Raw genomic sequence first — 19,595 nt, forward strand, 5'->3', positions numbered from 1 at the left:
GTGCAAAAAATTTGTTCGTAACAAAGCCAAAATCTCTGATGGAAAAGCAATCTTATTTGACTGTACAAGTCATGACATAGAAGTTGAGTGAGATAGAAGTGTCTGCCATAAAAATTCTAACCAGTCGCTTCTTAGTGACAATCAGGTTAGAAGGATTAATGAGAGTGAAGGGGTGAATGCTGGTCATGAGAGGAGTGATGAGGGGAATGGTTTAGATGATGATATGATGAACCTTGATGGTAGTGAGGAGAGTGGGGAAAATAAGAAAAAAAGAGGGTGGAAGAGAGTTAGGAAAGAGGGAAGTAAGGGAAACACTGATAGTAATTGTACTAGTAGGGTGAACAGGTCTGTCAGGGAGGAGGGGTTAATTGAAACAAAATTAAATGAACAGGAAGCAGGAGTAGTAGTGAAAAGGAGGGAAACTAATATGATGAAAGGAAACGTAGCGGGCCACACCATGGGCTCTTGGTCATTTATGAATTACATTTTATCTTGGAACTGCAGATGGTTGGGGAGTGCCTATGCGGTGAATGCGTTTAAGCGCATTGTGATTATTGAACGTCCCCAATTGGTGTTTTTATCGGAAACTAGACTAAAATCTTTTGAGATGGAGCGTGTGAAGGTAAAGCTGGGGTTTGAGAATATGTTTGCAGTTAGTTGTGAAGGAAACGGTAGGAAAAGAAGGGGTGGTCTTGCTATCCTTTGGAGTTCTGTTTTAGACATCTCCATCTAATCTTACTCTGCAAACCATATTGATACTAACATTATAAGTGATGAGATTGATGAGTGGAGATTTACTGGTATATATGGGCACCCCGAGGAGGAAAACAAATTCAAGACTGGTGCTTTGATTGAAAGACTTGCGGGTTTGGATGATAAACCGTGGGTATGTGGTGGTGACTTCAATTTGATGCTTATGGCAAGTGAAAATCAAGGTGGTAAAGTGTTTGATGTAGCGGAGGCTGAGATTCTTAGACAAGCTGCTACTGTTTGCAATTTCTAGGACCTTGGGTATGTATGATACGACTTCACTTGGAACAATAATAGAGGGGGCAATGCAAATCTTCAAGAACATTTGGATCTTTTTTTTGCGACTGAGGAATGGAAAAATTTGTTCCCGAGGTCTTTTGTCACTCACCTCACAAAAAGGAGATCCGATCATCTTCCTATTTTGCTTTGTTTGAAGAAAGAGATAGAAGTTAAAGAGAAGAAAAAAAAAGAAAAAAATTGTACTGGTTCGAAGAAATGCGGACTCGTGACCCCTACTATGCAGACTTGATAAAAAATGCGTGGGCTTGTGGTGGGGAAGTTATCTCAAAACTCAAGGCTACTGATTCACAGTTACAAGACAGGAGTAAAAATCAAATGTTGTCCTTGCAGAGATTAAAGCGCTTGACAATCGTATAGATGAGCTCGAAAAGCGGGAGGAAGTGTTTTGGCGACAAAGAAGTAGACAAGAGTGCCTTACTAGTGGTGATAAAAACACCGCTTTTTCCATCAAAAACCAAGGCAACGGATTGCCAGAAACAATATTTCCTCAATCCATGATGAAGCTGGAAATTGCTACAAAAAAGAGGAGCAAATTTCTGAAATTTTTGCTAGTTATTATGAGCAGCTCTTCTCTTCTGGAATCAAGTCGAGACTGATCTGGTGATTGACAAGATTTCTATGAGTGTCCTGGCTGATTTGTTCAGCATGCTTGCGAGTCCGTATAAGCAATTTGAAGTAAAGGATGCTCTTGATCAAATGCATCCCACTAAGGCACCGGGGTCGGATGGAATGTCAGCAATTTTCTACCAGAAATATTGGAGCATTGTTGGGGAGGATGTGTGCAAGCTGGTTTTGGGCGTTTTGAATAATGGTGATGACATTGGTTCCTTTAATCAGACTCATATGGATCTAATCCCGAAGAAAAAAAAATTGTGAGTCTCCTGTTAATTTTAGACCAATTAGTCTATGTAATGTGTTATATATATTGGTCTCGAAAATTCTTGCAAACCGATTAAAGAGGGTCCTCCCTCATATTATTCATGAGACACAAAGCGGGTTTGTGCCGGGTAGACTTATTACGGACAATATTCTGGTGGCTTATGAATGTTTCCACTATTTGAGGAAAAAAAATGATAGGGTAGAAGGGTTATATGGGGGATCAAATTAGACATGAGTAAGGCTTACGATAGGGTGGAATGGTGTTTCTTGGAGAAAATGATGACAAAGATGGGTTTCCCGAGCCATTTTGTCAATGTAATTATGAAATGTATGTCAACTACTTCCTTCTCAGTGTTAGTTAATGGACGACCCTCTGGATGTTTCTCTCCTAGTTGTGGTCTCCGACAAGGTGACCCCCTTTCTCCCTTTCTCTTTATCATTTGTGCGGAGGGTTTGTCGGTTCTTTAGAGGGATGCAAAGATGAGGAAAAGTATTCATGGTATTAAATCGGGAGAAAGGTGGAACCCATTAGCCATATTTTCTTTGCCGATGATAGTTTGCTCTTTGTTAGAGCTTGTGAGGAAGAAGTTGATGGGATCCCCTATTTATGAGGCTGCTTCGAGACAGAAATTGAATATGGACAAATCGGAGGTGTCATTTAGCCGAATGTGGAGCTTTCAAAGAGAGATTTGCTTTAGATGAAGTTAACTTGTAAGGCAGTTGACGACCATGAAAAATATCTTAGCCTCCCTACTTATGTAGGAGCGTCAAAAAAGAGAATTTTCCAATCTATTCAAGATTGTGTCTGGAAAAAGCTCAAAGGGTGGAAGGAAAGGTTTCTTTCTCAAGCCGGGAGATAAGTTCTCACCAAAGCCATTGCACAAGCAATTCCCTCTTATGCAATGCAATGTTTTGATCTACCAAAGAATATCCTTGAGGTGGTTGAGAAGCTTTGTAGACAGTTTTTCTGGGGTCAAAAAGGGGAAGAAACAAAACTGATTTGGGTGGCATGGGAAAAAAATGTACTATTCGAAGAAAGAATAGGGCATGGGTTTCGAAACATGAACTTGTTCAATGCTGCACTTTTAGCTAAATAGGGATGGCATATCCTCACTTATACGGATTCCCTCATGACCAAGGTGTTAAAAGGAAAGTATTTTCCTAACGCAAACTTCCTGGATGCTAAAGTAAGCCCTGCAGCGAGATATACTTGGAAGTTCATTTGTAGCGCTAGGGAGGTCCTAAGGAAAGGAGTGCGGAGGATGATTGGAGGTGGTGAATCTGTAGACATTTACAGGGGTCTGTGGGTGCCAACGCTCCTTGAGTTTCGTGTTAGAAGTGTGAATAGAGAGGATAGGCAGGGACCTAATATGGTGAAGGAGTTGTTGACTGATGGATGCTGGGATTTGGAGGTTTTGCAAAATTTGTCCTCAAGGGATGAGGTAGAGGCTATCAAAAAGATCCCAGTTTTGATGTTCAATTCTGGTGATTTTTGGTCATGGAATTATGGAAAAAAATGGTGGCTTTTTCAGTCAAAAGTGCTTATAATATGCTGTTGGAAGAACGAAAGAAAAATCTTTCTTCTTCGTCCTCTGCCATCAGTGAGTTCAAGTGGATTTTTTTGTGGAAATGTGACATCCCACCAAAGGTAAAAAATTTGCGTGGAAGGCATTAAAAGGAAGTTTACCTGTTCGTGTTGCTCTGGCAAATAGAGGCATGAGCATTGATTGTGTTTGTCCTGTCTATGGTGAAGGGAGGAGTCTATATTACATTTGCTTGTGCATTGTCCAGGTGCGTGTATGTGTGGAAGCAGTTTTCTCTCATATTACAGGTGGGAGACTTTGAGGTTGATAAGTTTCACCTATGGTACTCAAATGTTGCAAAAAGATACTCTGAGAAACGCTGGTGGAGTATCTTCTGGTGTATTTTGTGGGGGCTTTGGAGGTGTAGAAACGCTTGGGTGTTTGAAAAGAAGAAGCGGGAAAGAGGAGAGATAAGTCATAAAGCAATGCAGATGGTGAGTGAGTGTGAAAATGTTCAAGTTGGGGAGGGAAGTGAAAATAGTGACTCATATTACTGCTCGAAATGGAGAAAGCCTGAAGTAGGCTTTTAAAAAGTCAATTTTGATGCCTCCATCTTTGAGAATGGCATGGTTGGTTTAGGGGGGTGGTCAGGGATAAAGATGGGGAAGTTGTTCTTGTTGGGGTTTGGTGAGTCCGACTCACCGCGGAAACAAACCCAAAAACAAGACCGCACTCGCAATAAATAAAACCATAAACATAATTATATTAATCACAAGATTAAGATAAGCTAATTACCTTTGACGCGTGCTTCTCTCCAAAATGATCTCTTACTTGAAAGCTTCAAGTCCCGCTCACACGGAGACCTCCAACGAAGTCCACCCGCACCAACAAAACCGACTAGGTCCAATGTCTTGGGGTTAGCAAGACCCGACCAATAAAACCCGAGTAATTATATTGAGTTCAAAGGTTTTCACTAATTGTGATGCCTTTTTCAACTCTTACTCAAGCATCATTCCCAATGCCCATACTTGGGTATTTATAGGAAATGATGGGAGTATCATTTACTCTCCCATCAATGTGGGATAGTATGATTTTTCCATTTTATTTTAAAGCTAAAATAAAATTAATAATCAAGCTAGTAATAAATCAACAAGTGGCAAGCTCATGTGAGTGGTTAGGTGAGGACCACTTGGAGAAGGGGGGGACCAAACTTGCTCCCCACTCCCTCTCCCATAACCGGCCACCTCACTCCACACACACTCAAGGACCACAAGCCACATGGCACCCACTCTTGGGCACCAAGGCAGCCAAGGTGGGTTGCCATGTGCTGCTGTCCGTGGCAGCCATGCCTAGCAAGCCCAGCAGGCCCAGCACTCGCATGCGGGCTGCCAGGCGCTGCTGGCCAGTTAGCCCAGCATGCTTGTGCGGGCTGCTGCTGGCCTTGTGCCTTGGCCAGCGCTGCTAGGCAGCAAGCAATGGCCTAGCCATGCTGCTGCTAGCTGTGGCGAGCTGGCGCGCCTAGCGTGCTAGCTGCTGCAGCTTGTTGCGGCATGGCTTGCTAGCCATTGCGCGCACAAGGCTGTGCCTAGCCTTTCGATGCTAGCATGGGTGCGCTAGCACGCACCAGCCAGCCTAGGCTTGGCTTGGTGCGCATGCTAGCCACCATGCTAGGCCATACGTCCTTAGCACTCGGTTTGCTTGGGCATTCCGATGCTAGGGGTATTTTGGTCTTTTGTTGATTTATTATTATTTCTCGTCTCGTCTTTCACTATTTTTCGACTCGACTTCCGACGCTCGGTTTCGACGTTCTAAGCTCGAATTTCCGACGTCTAAATAAATATTACTCGGTCGACTCATTAATTCCTTCCGAATTAATTCGTCGGTTCGGTTTGTTGAATGCTTGGGTGTGACCCGAAGGGTTCAGTCAAGATTAAGCTGTAATATTAATTATTCATTAATATTACTGATCGGAAGCGGCCTCCACCCAGGCATTCCGATCACTTGACCTCACTGAATATATTAGCTTTCTAATAATTCTGAATCCACTAACGGAATGGTGCACTTGTTCGAAGGACACCATTCCTTTCAATCTCCCACTTGTCCTTCCGGACAAGTGCGCATTTTGTGTACAGTCTTTTTCCTATGTCGATTAATGTCTCTTCATGAACTATAAGGTAAGATTTATTTTGTCATCCTTATTACTTCCAATAGTGTTTCCCGATTTCGAGTCCGACTGTCAATAAACAGATGATTTCTAAAATCCATCCGAGCACGACCATGCATTTTACAGTCTCGCTCTACGAGAGGCCTTGTATACAACAAAGACATCTTCCCTATTTTAGTAGGGGGACATTCCCAGTCTTGTAATGTAGCTCCTCTTACTGAGAGGACCTAGTCGCCCGAGTGTTGCCGTTATAATCCCCTATTACGGCAGACGTTTGACAACATCAAAGCGAACTAGTACTCAAACAAGAGAAATCACAATACTCATGGTCGAGGAAATAGGTTCCGATAGCCATAATGAGAAGTATACTTATGACAAATTTTTAATTTCTTAAAGTATTCTCATAGGTCGATCCAGTATGGTTCTTAACCAATACCTGTGCAAATGATTTATGACAATCATGTCCTTGTAGCACATGAAACGGTGCTATAAATCAAACTCTACACTAATCTCAATCGGTCATTAATCGTCCATCGTTTAAATGACCTTGATTAGGGATAATTTTCGATTATAATATTCAATGTTCACTTAATAGGTGTTTCCTTACCAAGACTGGTCTTGATACCCTATTTTGAATATTCTCATAATCGAATGGACTCATTATTTAATCCTAAATCACAATTAAATAGCATAACGGAGTAATAAAATATTGCATGAAATTTTATATTACTCCAAAACTTGAATGGTTTTCCTTAGCGTCTTACATTAATTTTTCTCAAAATTAACTAAAACACTAAACAAGGAAATCAAAGCCAGTCTCCTACATGCTTGATTCCCATTGCCTCAACGTGCTTGTTGTGATTCACTTGAGGCAAAGGTTTAGTAAGTGGATCGGCTACATTGTCATCCGTTCCAACTTTGCAAATTCTGATTTCACCCTCTGATTTCCATTCTCGAATCATGTGAAATCGCCACTTGACATGTTTGACCTTCTGATGTTCCCTAGGCTCTCTGGCCTGAGCAATAGCTCCATTGTTGTCACAATAGAGGGCTATTGGACCCTTTATAGAGGGTACAACATCAAGTTCACCAACGAACTTACGAATCCAAACAGCCTCCTTAGCTGCTTCAGCAGCAGCTAAGTATTCGGCTTCAGTTGTAGAATCTGCAGTTGTACTCTGCTTTGCGCTCTTCCAACTAAACGCCCCTCCATTTAGACAGAACACATATCCAGATTGCGATTTGAAATCGTCTCTGTCTGTCTGGAAGCTTGCGTCGTTATAACCTTCCATACTAAATCCTCTGCACCACCATACACCAGGAATTTATCCTTGTTCCTTTTCGGGTACTTTAGGATATTTTTGGCCGCAGTCCAATGCGCCTCTCCTAGGTCTGATTAGTAATGGCTCGTAGCACTCAAGGCATACGATACATCTGGCCTAGTACATATCATGGCATACATGATCGATCCAATAAGCGAAGCATATGGAATCTGATTCATTCTTACCTGCTCATCAAGTGTCTGTGGACACTGCTTCTTGCTTAGGGTTATGCCATGTGACATTGGCAGGTGACCTCTCTTGGCCTCCTCCATGCCAAATCGAGCAAGTACTTTATCAATATAAGTACTCTGACTCAATCCAATCATCCTTTTCGATCTATCCCTATAGATCTTGATGCCTAGTATGTACTAAGCCTCTCCCAAGTCTTTCATTGAGAAGCATTTTCCAAGCCAGGCCTTTACAGACTCTAACAATGGAATGTTGTTTCCAATGAGCAATATGTCATCGACATATAAGACTAGGAAGGCGATGTCACTCCCACTGACCTTCTTGTAAACACAAGATTCATCTGGATTCTTGATAAAACCAAACTTACTGATGGCTTCATCGAATCGCAGATTCCAACTTCTGCTTGCTTGCTTTAGTCCATAAATGGACTTCTTAAGCTTACAAACTTTCCTAGCATTGTTTTGGTCAACAAAACCTTCAGGCTGTGTCATATACACAGTTTCTTCCAAATAACCATTAAGGAAGGCGGTTTTGACGTCCATCTGCCATATTTCATAATTGTAATATGCAGCAATCGCTAAGAGGATCCGAACGGATTTAAGCATTGCGACTGGTGAAAAGGTTTCATCGTAATCAATACCATGAACTTGTCTGTAACCTTTTGCCACCAATCTAGCTTTGTAAATGAATACATTTCCATCTTTGTCGGTTTTCAACTTGAAAATCCACTTACATCCAATAGGTGTATAACCTTCAGGTAAGTCAACCAAGTCCCAGACTTGATTTTCAAACATGGAATCCATTTCAGATCTCATGGCCTCTTGCCATTTAGCAGAGTCGGTGCTTGCCATCGCTTGCTTGTAGGTTGCCGGTTCATCTCCATCCATAATCAAGATGTCCTGATTCTCGGTTAATACTAAACCAAGATATCTATCAGGTTGAGATCTCGGCCTCTGAGACCTACGTAGGGTAATGGATTGAGCATTTGCATTGTCGGTTCGACTTTGCACATTTTGATCATTTTGACCTGCGTCAACAGATGCTGTTTGAGCACTTTGACTGTCATTATGATTTTGTTGCTCATCCTCACGAACTTCATCGAGTTCGATTTTCCTCCCACTTGTCATTTTGGAAAGGTGCTCCTTCTCCAAAAAGACACCATCGCGAGCAACAAACACTTTGTTCTCCGATTTGTTGTAGAAGTAATACCCTTTGGTTTCTTTTGGGTAGCCCACAAAGTAAACCTTGTCAGATTTGGGATGAAGTTTGTCAGAAATCAATTTCTTGACATATGCTTCGCATCCCCATATCTTTAGAAAAGATAACCTAGGAGGTTTCTTCGTCCATAATTCATATGGAGTCTTTTCTACAGCTTTTGATGGAGCACGGTTCAGTGTTAGTGCCGCAGTTAGAAGTGCGTGTCCCCAGAAAGAGATAGGAAGATCACTAAGACCCATTGTTGATCGTACCATGTCTAACAAGGTCCGATTTCTCCTTTCGGATACTCCGTTCCATTGAGGAGTTCCTGGAGGTGTCAATTCTGAAAGTATACCCTTTTCTTTCAGATGGTCATCGAATTCTTGGCTCAAGTATTCATCACCTCGATCTGATCGAAGGGCTTTGATTTTCTTGCCAAGCTGATTTTCAACTTCACTCTGAAATTCTTTGAACTTTTCAAATGATTCAGATTTATGCGACATGAGGTAGACATAGCCATATCTACTATAGTCGTCTGTGAAAGTGATGAAATATCGATGTCCATTTATTGCGGTTGAACTCATTGGTCCACATACATCGGTATGTATAAGACCCAATAATTCACTTGCCCTTTCTCCTAACTTGGAGAATGGTTGTTTAATCATTTTGCCTAATAGACATCCCTCGCAATTCTCAAACGATTCTAAATCGAAAGAGTCAAGAACACCTTCTTGTAGAAGTTTCTTAATGCGTTTGATGTTGATGTGGCCAAGACGACAATGCCACAAGTAAGTCTGATTTGACTCTATGGTCTTAGATCTTTTGGTATCATTATAAACAATTTGTCCAAAGACACAAACGTGTCATTCCATAAATATAAACAAGATGATATGTCTTGTGATCAAGTTCAAAATGACGTCCAACGCCACAAGATCAAAATATGGTAGATAAAACTAAACAAGTTTTAAATCTAGACAAAATATGAGATTACAAGCTTTCTTTGAAAGATTATCTTCTTCTTACACTTGTGTACTCATATCCACTTGAAAAGCACCGCTCACTTTGTTCCTGAAACAGGAGCATATAGTGAGCCAATTTTCCGGTATCTAATACCTTATAAATGGCTTATGTTCAAGTGTAAAGATGATACCTAAGATTGAGGTTACTTTTCTTTTCGCCTCATCTTCTAGATACATGCTACATTCTCTTTTGTAGTGTCCGGGTCTACTACAATAGAAGCAGCGCATCTTAGCTTTGTTCTTGAACTCCTTCTTCTTTGGTCTCAGAGCAACTTTAGCCTTCTTGCAAGAATAGGTTTTCTGGAGCTCTTGAACAACTTCCATCAAGGATAGTTTGTTCCGCTTGGCCGTAAGTCGCATCTTTAATGCAACATACCCTGAATGGAGTGAGCTTAGTAGCATGAGAGCCGCTTGCTCATCGTCCACTGGTTTGCCAATTAGCTCCAGATGGGTGAATAGCCTTGTCATGTTGAGCACATGAACTTGAAGTGGCATCCCGGGTCTAAGTCTTGCATTATAGACCTTAGCCCATACTTCTTGTCTCTCTTTCGTGAGACACCCATCTTGCGGTAGCTTGATCCTCATGTTCGAGAGTGACCTAGTCACATCTTCCACAAGTCCATCATAGTTGCCTCTGGTACTTTTGGTGACTCTCAAATTGACTACATCTTCTAGAGCTTTGAGCATCATGTCCGGAAAATAGTTGGAGAACTTCCCCTTCCATTGTACCGGGATGGAGTTTGCCATGAGTCTGGAAACTCTTTTACAATCCACACTCCATACCTCATGTGCCTCATCACTCATAATCCCCTTTGAGTAGAAACTCGGGATTTGAGTGTCCAGAATGTGCTCTAGGTAGCAATTTCGGAGGGTCTTTCGGAGTTCCTCTTCCCATTCCTTAAAGTTTACCAAGTTCAGAGAAATTGGCAACTTTTCGGGCAATTCCGGGAGCATAAGGTCGTTGACATTAGTTGAAGACATGATTCTACAATTGAAAGAATTTGAAATAAAAAACCATTCATTATACTTAAATAAGATTGAATTCATGCATTTTAATCAAACTTATTTAAAACGTCTTATTCACACATTAAAGATTGTCCCCATTTTAGGTGAGAATAAGTCGATTCCAAGATCCAAAGAAACAAAGAGTGGTTAAGCATGCTTTGGCTTGTCTTAACACTCAATCTCCTAAGGTAAGCAACGCTTTGCTAATGGCTCCAAGCCACTCTTGGTTGAATAAATCGTCGCATCCAATGCTCTCTAAACAATTTATTCACTTTGCCACGACATGTTAGGACTCCATCACTCATATCGTTGAGTATAACCAAAACCACCTTGCATACCCGGTATACCTTACGTTCCTTGGAGAAGTAGTGATGCCTCGCTTTGGCGTAGCCCACCACTACCCTCGTTCGGTTGGTAAGTGTGTTTTGGAATGGCAAGTTTTACTCAATATTTTAGGGACCTAGGGTTTCTATGTTGGTTGATTTAAGTGAACTTAATTAATCATCTCAACAATCGAAATCCTAAACATGCATCTAACATATAATTCATATATATATAAACATAAATATATATCGAAAACATAAATAGAGATGCATTTGGCAACTAGCATGACCCCTTGAGATCTTCAAGTCTTCAAAAGGTCTTCATTTGCAACTTCATGGCTTCGTCTTCTAAGAACCCCGTCTTCAAGACTTGACCAAAAAAATTACAATTGCTAGTATCTACGATTAGGACTAATCTAAATATTAAGGTACAAAAATACTCAACGGTTCGCAGATCGTATTTAGATTTACAAAAATACATCACGGATCACAGTCCGTATTTTCTATCCTAATCGGGCCCCACTAGTTGCCATTTCATAAAACCTGTGAGAGAATTTTACATTCCATTCATCCATTCACTATCTGTGAATGGCCCATGCATTTTACAGCGATAAACAAGTAACAATGCATAAAACGCGCGAGAACTAGTAACTAATCTAGGTGGTTAATCCAATTAACACGCCTAATTAAACTAGTCAAAGTTGTTTTAACCGGTTATGGAAATAACTAAGAGACGCTCCCACTAAATTCCGCATCCAACTTAACTAATCCAATTAATTAAGTCGGTGAACCCAAATATTTGCCAAAATTAATTTTGCAAATGTTGCTCAAAACCCGAGGCCTAGCCTCCAAAAATTTTAATTAAATAAACAAAATAATTAAAATAATTAAAACGACAATTTATGCAAAATTACGAATTCCAAAATGTCTAAGTGCCTAGCACTAAGACTTGGAGTCCAAAAAATACCCTTATTTACATATTAAGCAACGCTAAAATTAACTTCAAAATAGCATCGCCTTAATAACCCAGGGTTATTGTGCCAATTATGGGATTGTACGTACCGTACAACAAGCACGTAGTATGCCCATGCGCACCCCCGCAACACCAAGCATGCATGTGGGCTGCTTGTGCTCGCATGCGCCACGCCCAGCCCAGCCAAGCGTAGCAGCACGCACAGCGCGCACAGCCTTGTGCTGTTGCTTGCTGCTGGCTGGCTCCAGCCTCGAGAGGGCGCCTTTGCCCGGGCAATATGCGGAAACCGACTCGACCATCCAAGCACCTAAAAACGAAGCGCTCAGCAGCCTCGACAACCACATATGGGTTGCGTGAGCAGCCCAGCTGGCCGAGAGCTAGCTCGGGGCTCTTAGGCCTCGTGTTGCGTGCTAATGCTTCGAAAATTATCGATTTTTGTGTGTGACATTATAAATCAATTCTAAATTAATTCATCCAAATGCAATTAACCAAATTTATTTCCAAGAACCATTCTTTAATAGGTTTAACTTGGTGTAATAAAATAAATTAGGGCAATTCTCACTATTAATTTAATCACTTTAAATTAATCTTGAGATTTTGACAAAATAAAAGGGAGTTGGAAAAATGAACATAAGTTCAATAAAGACTCCAACTTTAATACTTGTGACTCCATGAAAAAATTATATCTTCCAATATGAAGATAAACCAATTTCAATCACAAGTTTTAAACTTTATGATTCCAATCAACTAAAAAATGATTAAATCAACAAAGTTTAACCAAATTTCATGGAATTTAGTAACTCAAAGTTTCAATCACTTATCATAAATAAAGATTGAATCTTTAGTACTTGGAAGCAACAAAGAACAACAATTTCACACTTAATGCAATTAATTTGCAATTATGTGAAAAAATAAAACCAAACTTTCAAGCACCAATTACTACCAAGTAATCATGCTTAAAGTGGTCTAAAATTTCATATAAATAAAGGAAAGAACCAAATTCATAACCACCATAAATATGAAATCAATTTTCAAGGTTAGAAAGACTTAAAATTTTTCGTCAAAACGAAAAATCCCTCGAAAAATGCATTTCTGGTCGTTTTTTGGCTAAAAACAGAGTCCTGAAAGGGAAAAACCATTTTCAGAACGCCTTTTCCACCCAAAATTCACTATTTTTGGGTCAAAATCTGGGTTCGGGAGCTGAAGACAGCTCTAATACGAGGTAAAAATTGGAAAAACGAGTTACTAATGTAATTAGCAACTTAAAACCAGAAAAATTAAGCCATAAAAGCACCTTGAAAATATTATGATTTTAAAAATACACGAGCGAGGCTCCGATACCGCTGTTGGGGTTTGGTGAGTCCGACTCACCGCGGAAACAAACCCAAAAACAAGACCGCACTCGCAATAAATAAAACCATAAACATAATTATATTAATCACAAGATTAAGATAAGCTAATTACCTTTGACGCGTGCTTCGCTCCAAAATGAGCTCTTACTTGAAAGCTTCAAGTCCCGCTCACTTGGAGACCTCCAACGAAGTCCACCCGCACCAACAAAACCGACTAGGTCCAATGTCTTGGGGTTAGCAAAATCCGACCAATAAAACCCGAGTAATTATATTAAGTTCAAAGGTTTTCACTAATTGTGATGCCTTTTTCAACTCTTACTCAAGCATCATTCCCAATGCCCATACTTGGGTATTTATAGGAAATGATGGGAGTATCATTTACTCTCCCATCAATGTGGGATAGTATGATTTTTCCATTTTATTTTAAAGCTAAAATAAAATTAATAATCAAGCTAGTAATAAATCAACAAGTGGCAAGCTCATGTGAGTGGTTAGGTGAGGACCACTTGGAGAAGGGGGGGACCAAACTTGCTCCCCACTCCCTCTCCCGTAATCGGCCACCTCACTCCACACACACTCCAGGACCACAAGCCACATGGCACCCACCCTTGGGCACCAAGGCAGCCAAGGTGGGCTGCCATGTGCTACTGTCCGTGGCAGCCACGCCCAGCAGGCCCAGCACTCGCATGCGGGCTGCCAGGCACTGCTGGACAACCGGATTAGGATCCTTTTTAATCTTGTTGTTTAATCAAGTGATCACTAATATTTTAGAATTATATGTTGCATTAATATTAAACCAATTTAGCTTAATAATACTTTGGAGCAAATTGAATATTTTGTTTGTATGCCTTTGAGATCGCAGGAATCACTTTTCACTATAAGAATCGAGTAGAGGCCAATACGGGCGAATGTGACTCCATGACTCACTTTATACCATCATCCCTGATCCTCCTTTCGTGGTTTCGAACCATATGGAGTTAGTAATCTCATGGATTATGAACGAAGGAAAAAGGGCACCAGTCAGATTTTCTGACTGCCGCGCCACGGCAGAATCTGCCGTGTCACGGCGCAGGGCACCGTCACATGATGTTCAGCACCGTGACACACAACATTTTGCCACGGCGCAGGGCACCGTCACACGGTGTTCAGCACCGTGACACGCAACATTCTTCCATGTCACAACAGCCTTGAAATCTTTCTAGTGGCTTTATTTTACTTTTTCACAGTCGGCTTCCTTCGATTTTTCTGAAAAAACGTGTGTGTTCTACATACGTCTTAGCCCCGGGGGATTTAAGCTTTATCAACCAAAAAACGCTCATGGCAATAAGGGTTCATCCGAGTTATTAAATCCACCCAAACCATGAAGTCGAGTTTGATTTCATCACGAACTCGCGGAGCCGCCCGTTGGCATACACCCTCAAGGGAGGCTGCCTTGCTAACGCGTCCAAACTCTATCTTAACCATGGTACCCTTTTGATACCTAAAGCTTGACCAATAGCTGAACATAGATCTTGACCTTAGGTTGCGAACTCTTTTGCATCATCGTGACTAAGTGCTACATGGTTTATTTGGTGCTAACCCACATGTGTGTGCTCATTTTGTTTAATCTATGACCGAGGGTTTTTATTTCCACAAAGTAATTAGTATGGACTTAAAATTGATTAAAACCTGGAAATTACACAAAATTAAACCTGGAATTTTGCACCGTGTCACGGAAGCTCTGCCGTGCCACGGTGTGCAATAACGTGACACGGTGCCTTGTGCCGTCTGACGGTGCACTGTACCGTGTCACAACAGTCAGCACCGTGACATGATGCCCAAGGGTTTGGTCCAGTCAATCTTTTTTGGTCTTTGTGCGCGCTTATGTGGTTCGTATGTCCATTTTGATTCATGTCTAGTTGTACGGTCATAACAAGCGTCCATAACCTCACTTAATCACTCACATGTCATGTCAATTTCACAAACTTTTTCTTGAGTTGTGCACCATTTTATAACCGTACTTTAGGATGGTCTTATGTAGTTTTTTGTTTCTTTTTTTTCGCAGTAAGTCACATGTTACCCTCCCATACATACTTTTTTTTTTAAAAAAAAAAAACAAAACAAAACAAAAAAATTTCAAAAAAATTTCTTGCCTTTTATTTTCCGGATGGGTCAAGGTTAAGTCTAGTCATTAACGGTGTGTTTGTATCAATGTCACAACACTTGGTCAAGAAGTAGGGGTAGGTTGTTACAGTTTGAGTCACTACCTCAACAACCTCTTATACCTAAGAGGCGTTCAAGAAAACCACCACAATCATTTCCACAAAGTCCATCTCCAGTTTACTTTCAACCAATGGCTTCTAAGGAGGATATTGAGAACATTAATAGGTCCATCGAGAGATTGTCTACCATGATGCAAGCGCTCACTACCAGAGTCAACACGGTAGAGCAAGACAATTAAAACAATGTCACTGTGGTTGAAATGGACAAGATCAAAGAGCAAATGAGTAAAATCTCTGAAGAATACGCCTATGTGGAGCAACCTGTCACCTCTTCATCCATAAGGGACAAGCTTCCTGAGAAGTTTTCCACTGCTGACATTCCTAATTTCAAGCCTACTAATAATCCGATGTTCCACTTGAAGGTTTTTTCTCCGACCATGGCTCTTAAGGGATTAGCTAGATGTGACATGCTTCCCTAATGTGTTCCCTCTTTCCTTGGAGCATGCCTGTCAACAATGGTTCTATTATCTGGAATCCAAGCATGTTGCGACTTGAGAGGATGTTACTGAAAGCTTCATGAACCGTTACAAATGTAACATCCAAGCCAAGACCTCTGAACGTGAACTCTCCATTCTCAAACAGAAGGAGAATGAAGGCTTAGCTTCACTACTTATCTAAGCAGGTGGAGATAAACAGTTGTACTCTTGGTGGATCCTCCCAAGGAGAAGGAGATGGTTCACCTCTTTATTGCAAATTTGACTCATAAGTATAAACAACACTTGAAGTTTCTGCCTTTGAACACCTTCAAAGCTGTATACGATATTGGGATCAATATCGAGGATGAATTGATGAAGACTACTGGTAGCAACAACAATAACAACAACAACAACAACAACAACAACAACAACAACACTTGGAAAAACAAGAAGAACAAAACTCCTTCTTCTTCGTCTTCCAAGCCCAATAATGCTACCAATAACATCAACGTCAATGATGTGTTAGCTCTTAATGCTCCCACCCAGAGATTCCAAAGGCAAAGGAGGGTTTACACGCCTTTAGGAATGAGATATGATGCTGCTTTTAATCGCTTGCTTAGTCAAGGATTGATTATCCCAATTGGACCCTTTCCAGAACCTTGACTAGAGAAAAAAAATGCTAGCTATGACCCCAATGCTCATTGCAAGATTCATCAAGGCAAAGGTCATAATACTGAGAAATGTTGGAGGTTGAAGGATGTGATCCAAGACCTGACTTCTCATTCCGTTCGCCATATCCAAATTCTTAACTCTAACCCTATTTCAAATCATAATTCAATACTCTAACCCTAGAAAGTAACAAACCCTAGCAAAGAGAAAGCAATTGTGAAATCTAATGGTTGGGAAAATTTGTGGTCGAGAGAGCTACTGGAGCTTCAGCGAACATCAATGACGGAAACAACGCTTCTATGGAGGACAAGAAGCATGCCGAGCATTCTACTCACTTCAATTAATGTTATAGGCTAGGTATAACCATATATCTTTCTTTGCTATTGGTAAAATCGTTGTTTCTTATTATTTTGCCAAGAATTTTGTTGCTCTATTTATATATTCAACTGATTCTCGACAAATTTCGTGTTATTTCTACTTTTTTTTGCATTTTTATCCATGTGTATGTTCTTCGAATTTTGTTGTTTTAGATTATCTCAATAAAATTATGAATTATTTGTTCAAGTATTGAAGGTAAACACGATAAAAAGAATTTGAATCATCTGTTATGAACATTAGGCGATTTCTGATCTAGTGAATGTTATAGCTTTACATTTTAGCTTGATTTAGTTACCGATCTAATTCTTCTTGAACTCGTGCTTGACGTATAGTAATTTCTAAAGTTTATTTTCGTTGCTAGTAATTCCATTAATTGAAGAAGCTTTTTCGAATGATTTCTAAGGATATCACTAGCATAAAGATATAAGATGAAGTTTGGACTTCATTTTGTTGTTGCAATTATCGTTTGAAGTTACGCTAAAAATGATTGATTTTGTTAATAGAAGAATTAGCCAATTCAAAACCGTAGTCCAAATTTTTGTGTGTATCAGATATGTTAGGAGTTAATAACATATTTTGATGCCTCATAATTAATGTCAATGGATGAGTTCTAGCAACACTCTGAAATTCTGAATAGCGAACATCAATTGGTAGATAGGTTCGAATTCATGGCCATTTGTATGTTCGTGGCATTCTTCGTATCTTGTTTACTTTTCCGATTGGTAGATTGGCTTTTTAGTGACATTATTATCAATGGTTTTGGAGTGAACACTGTTACATTGTATTGCAAAGTAATGAGATGAGACTTCAGTGTTTCATGGGAATTTAACTAATTGTTGTGGCTTTTTTTTTGTTTTTGGTGTTTCATATATCCAATCATTGCAATATGCACACTTTAGAGTATGTTTGCTTTATAATCATATTACTTTTGGAAAATTAGGGCCCTTAATTGGTGGTTATTGTGTTGCTTTCCTTATTTAGTGTACTTGAGCCTCACAGTGGTTTACTTGGCAAATCGGCAGTCTGCTGCACGTTCTAAAGAGAAGAAAGCTCGATACATATTGGAGTTTGATCAGAAAGTACAAACTCTTTAAACTGAAGCAACCACCCTTTCTGCACAACTCACCTTGTATTAGGTATTTTTGCTGATCTCACACCATCAGTAACTTAAAAGATCTGCTCTTAAATTTAGATCCACTTGTTCTTTCATTTAGATTACAGAGTGAAAGGTTTTAGGATCTGGAAATTAAAAGTACTTTAAGGATTCTCTTGTGTGAACTTGTTATGCTTACATTTCTTTTATGAATTTATTGTTTAGAGGGACACAACTGGTTTGACATCTGAAAACACAGAACTTAAGCTTCGGTTACAAGCCATGGAACAACAAGCTCAGTTGCGAGATGGTGAGTCTCAGGCCCTGTACAACATTAAACATGGATGGGATCAAAATTTAGGTTTGAACAGTTGATTTAGTTTGGAATTTAGCTGCCAATATACAAATTTAAGTTTTCAACTATTAAAATATCTTGATTTACTTGTTTCAAGTCAAAAACAATATCACTAAATATATTGAGCTTGGCTTGACAGGTCTCTTCTTTTTGAATTTTGTTGGGGTATAGATCTTTAAAATCTGCACTTGTCTGTTTAATTTTTCAGCACTCAATGAAGCATTAAAGAAGGAAGTGGAGAGGCTTAGAATGGCCACGGGCGAAATGATGGGTCCTTCAGAATCATTTAACTTAAGGAAATAATAATAACATGCACCATATGCATTCATCCAATTCCCAAGCCAAAACCCTTCTGAATTTATGCTGAATGATCCCCTGGGAAGATTATAAGGGCTTGACATTGGTAGCAGAGGAGCACCCGCTGTGAAATCTGAAGGTGGCTCGATGTCTGCCAGTGAAAGTAGCACAACATTTTGACGTGATATTGAGGCTTTCTTTGGTGATCATTATCACTTCTTTGAGCCTTTAATTGGGTAATAACACTTTAATTTTGTAGCTAAATTTCATGATTTCTCTAACCAAATTCATACTGTTCTAATGATGTCAGATGGAATTTGCTGAGAATTTTAGCAGGAGGTCATAAGTGTATATAGGAGAGTATAAAAAGCAATTAGTAGACAGTGTGTAACACAGGATTTGTCTAGCATTTACATGATATTTTACTGCAAAAAAGCAGGTATCATTAGTATTGTTGTTTGTCAAGGAATAATAAGTCTTTTAGAATGTAATAATTTGGGTGGTAAATGGAAAGAAGAATAGGGGTATTTGTAACTAGCACCTGAAATGGTAGTTACAAATGCCCCTAATTTTTTGTCTTATTTGGAGATTATTCGTAACAGACATTGTATATTGCCCGTTACGAATAACTACTTATTTGTAACGGGCACTTACAATGTCCGTTACGAATAACTACTTATTCTTAACGGATGTTTCAAGTGCGCGTTACGAATAATGGGTTATTCGTAACGGGCGTTTCAGGTGCCCGTTACGAATAATCCATTGTTTGTAACGGACAAAAAAACCAAAAATTGATAAAAATTGAAGTAAAATTATATTCAAACCTAAATTTAAATTTTCCTAACAATTCTTCAACATGCAAAAGAAATTAATATAAGTACATAATTGGAAAATAATTGTGAAAAGAAAAAAAAAATTATACCTAAAACACTCAAATTGTGGTTTAATGTAGCTTGAAGGGAAGGAGAGATGGAGCAGCAGTCGTGGAAGGTGGTGCGGTGGCGTCTTCGAACAAAAGAGAAGAGAGGTGGAGGGGATTTTCGACAGCACAGAAGATAGGTGGCGCGGCATCTTCGAACAGGCTAGGGGAGAAGAGAGGTGGCACAGCGTCTTCGAACCTCCGTTCAAGG

At 39.9% G+C, this 19,595-nt stretch overlaps 2 protein-coding genes across 2 annotated transcripts; both read left to right on the forward strand.

Annotated features, from left to right (window-relative positions):
- Nucleotides 1-1,245: 1,245 nt before the first annotated feature.
- LOC145627879 (uncharacterized) lies at nt 1,246-4,042 on the forward strand. Its single transcript, XM_081680225.1, has 4 exons — nt 1,246-1,354; nt 1,616-1,839; nt 3,027-3,577; nt 3,721-4,042. Exons 1-4 carry the CDS (start codon nt 1,246-1,248, stop codon nt 4,040-4,042), a joined length of 1,206 nt encoding a protein of 401 aa, XP_081536351.1.
- Nucleotides 4,043-4,111: 69 nt separating this feature from the next.
- LOC145627888 (transcription factor RF2b-like) lies at nt 4,112-18,471 on the forward strand. The gene is made up of 4 exons (XM_081680231.1): nt 4,112-4,139; nt 17,702-17,799; nt 18,039-18,123; nt 18,377-18,471. Exons 1-4 carry the CDS (start codon nt 4,112-4,114, stop codon nt 18,469-18,471), a joined length of 306 nt encoding a protein of 101 aa, XP_081536357.1.
- Nucleotides 18,472-19,595: the final 1,124 nt, after the last annotated feature.

The sequence above is a fragment of the Chenopodium album genome, chromosome 1 (genome assembly GCF_948465745.1).
Source record: "Chenopodium album chromosome 1, dcCheAlbu1.1, whole genome shotgun sequence".
Classification (NCBI taxonomy): Eukaryota; Viridiplantae; Streptophyta; class Magnoliopsida; order Caryophyllales; family Amaranthaceae; genus Chenopodium; species Chenopodium album.

What these genes read in the sequence shown, in the direction of transcription:
- LOC145627879 (XM_081680225.1), top strand. Translation starts at nt 1,246, where the DNA reads ATGCGGACTCGTGACCCCTACTATGCAGACTTGATAAAAAATGCGTGG. An exon ending in TTCACAGTTACAAGACAGGA is followed by an intron (nt 1,355 to 1,615) that starts GTAAAAATCAAA and finishes TATTATGAGCAG; the next exon opens with CTCTTCTCTTCTGGAATCAA. An exon ending in GGGAGGATGTGTGCAAGCTG is followed by an intron (nt 1,840 to 3,026) that starts GTTTTGGGCGTT and finishes TTAGCTAAATAG; the next exon opens with GGATGGCATATCCTCACTTA.
- LOC145627888 (XM_081680231.1), top strand. Translation starts at nt 4,112, where the DNA reads ATGGGGAAGTTGTTCTTGTTGGGGTTTG. An exon ending in GTTGTTCTTGTTGGGGTTTG is followed by an intron (nt 4,140 to 17,701) that starts GTGAGTCCGACT and finishes TTCCTTATTTAG; the next exon opens with TGTACTTGAGCCTCACAGTG. An exon ending in TATTGGAGTTTGATCAGAAA is followed by an intron (nt 17,800 to 18,038) that starts GTACAAACTCTT and finishes TTTATTGTTTAG; the next exon opens with AGGGACACAACTGGTTTGAC.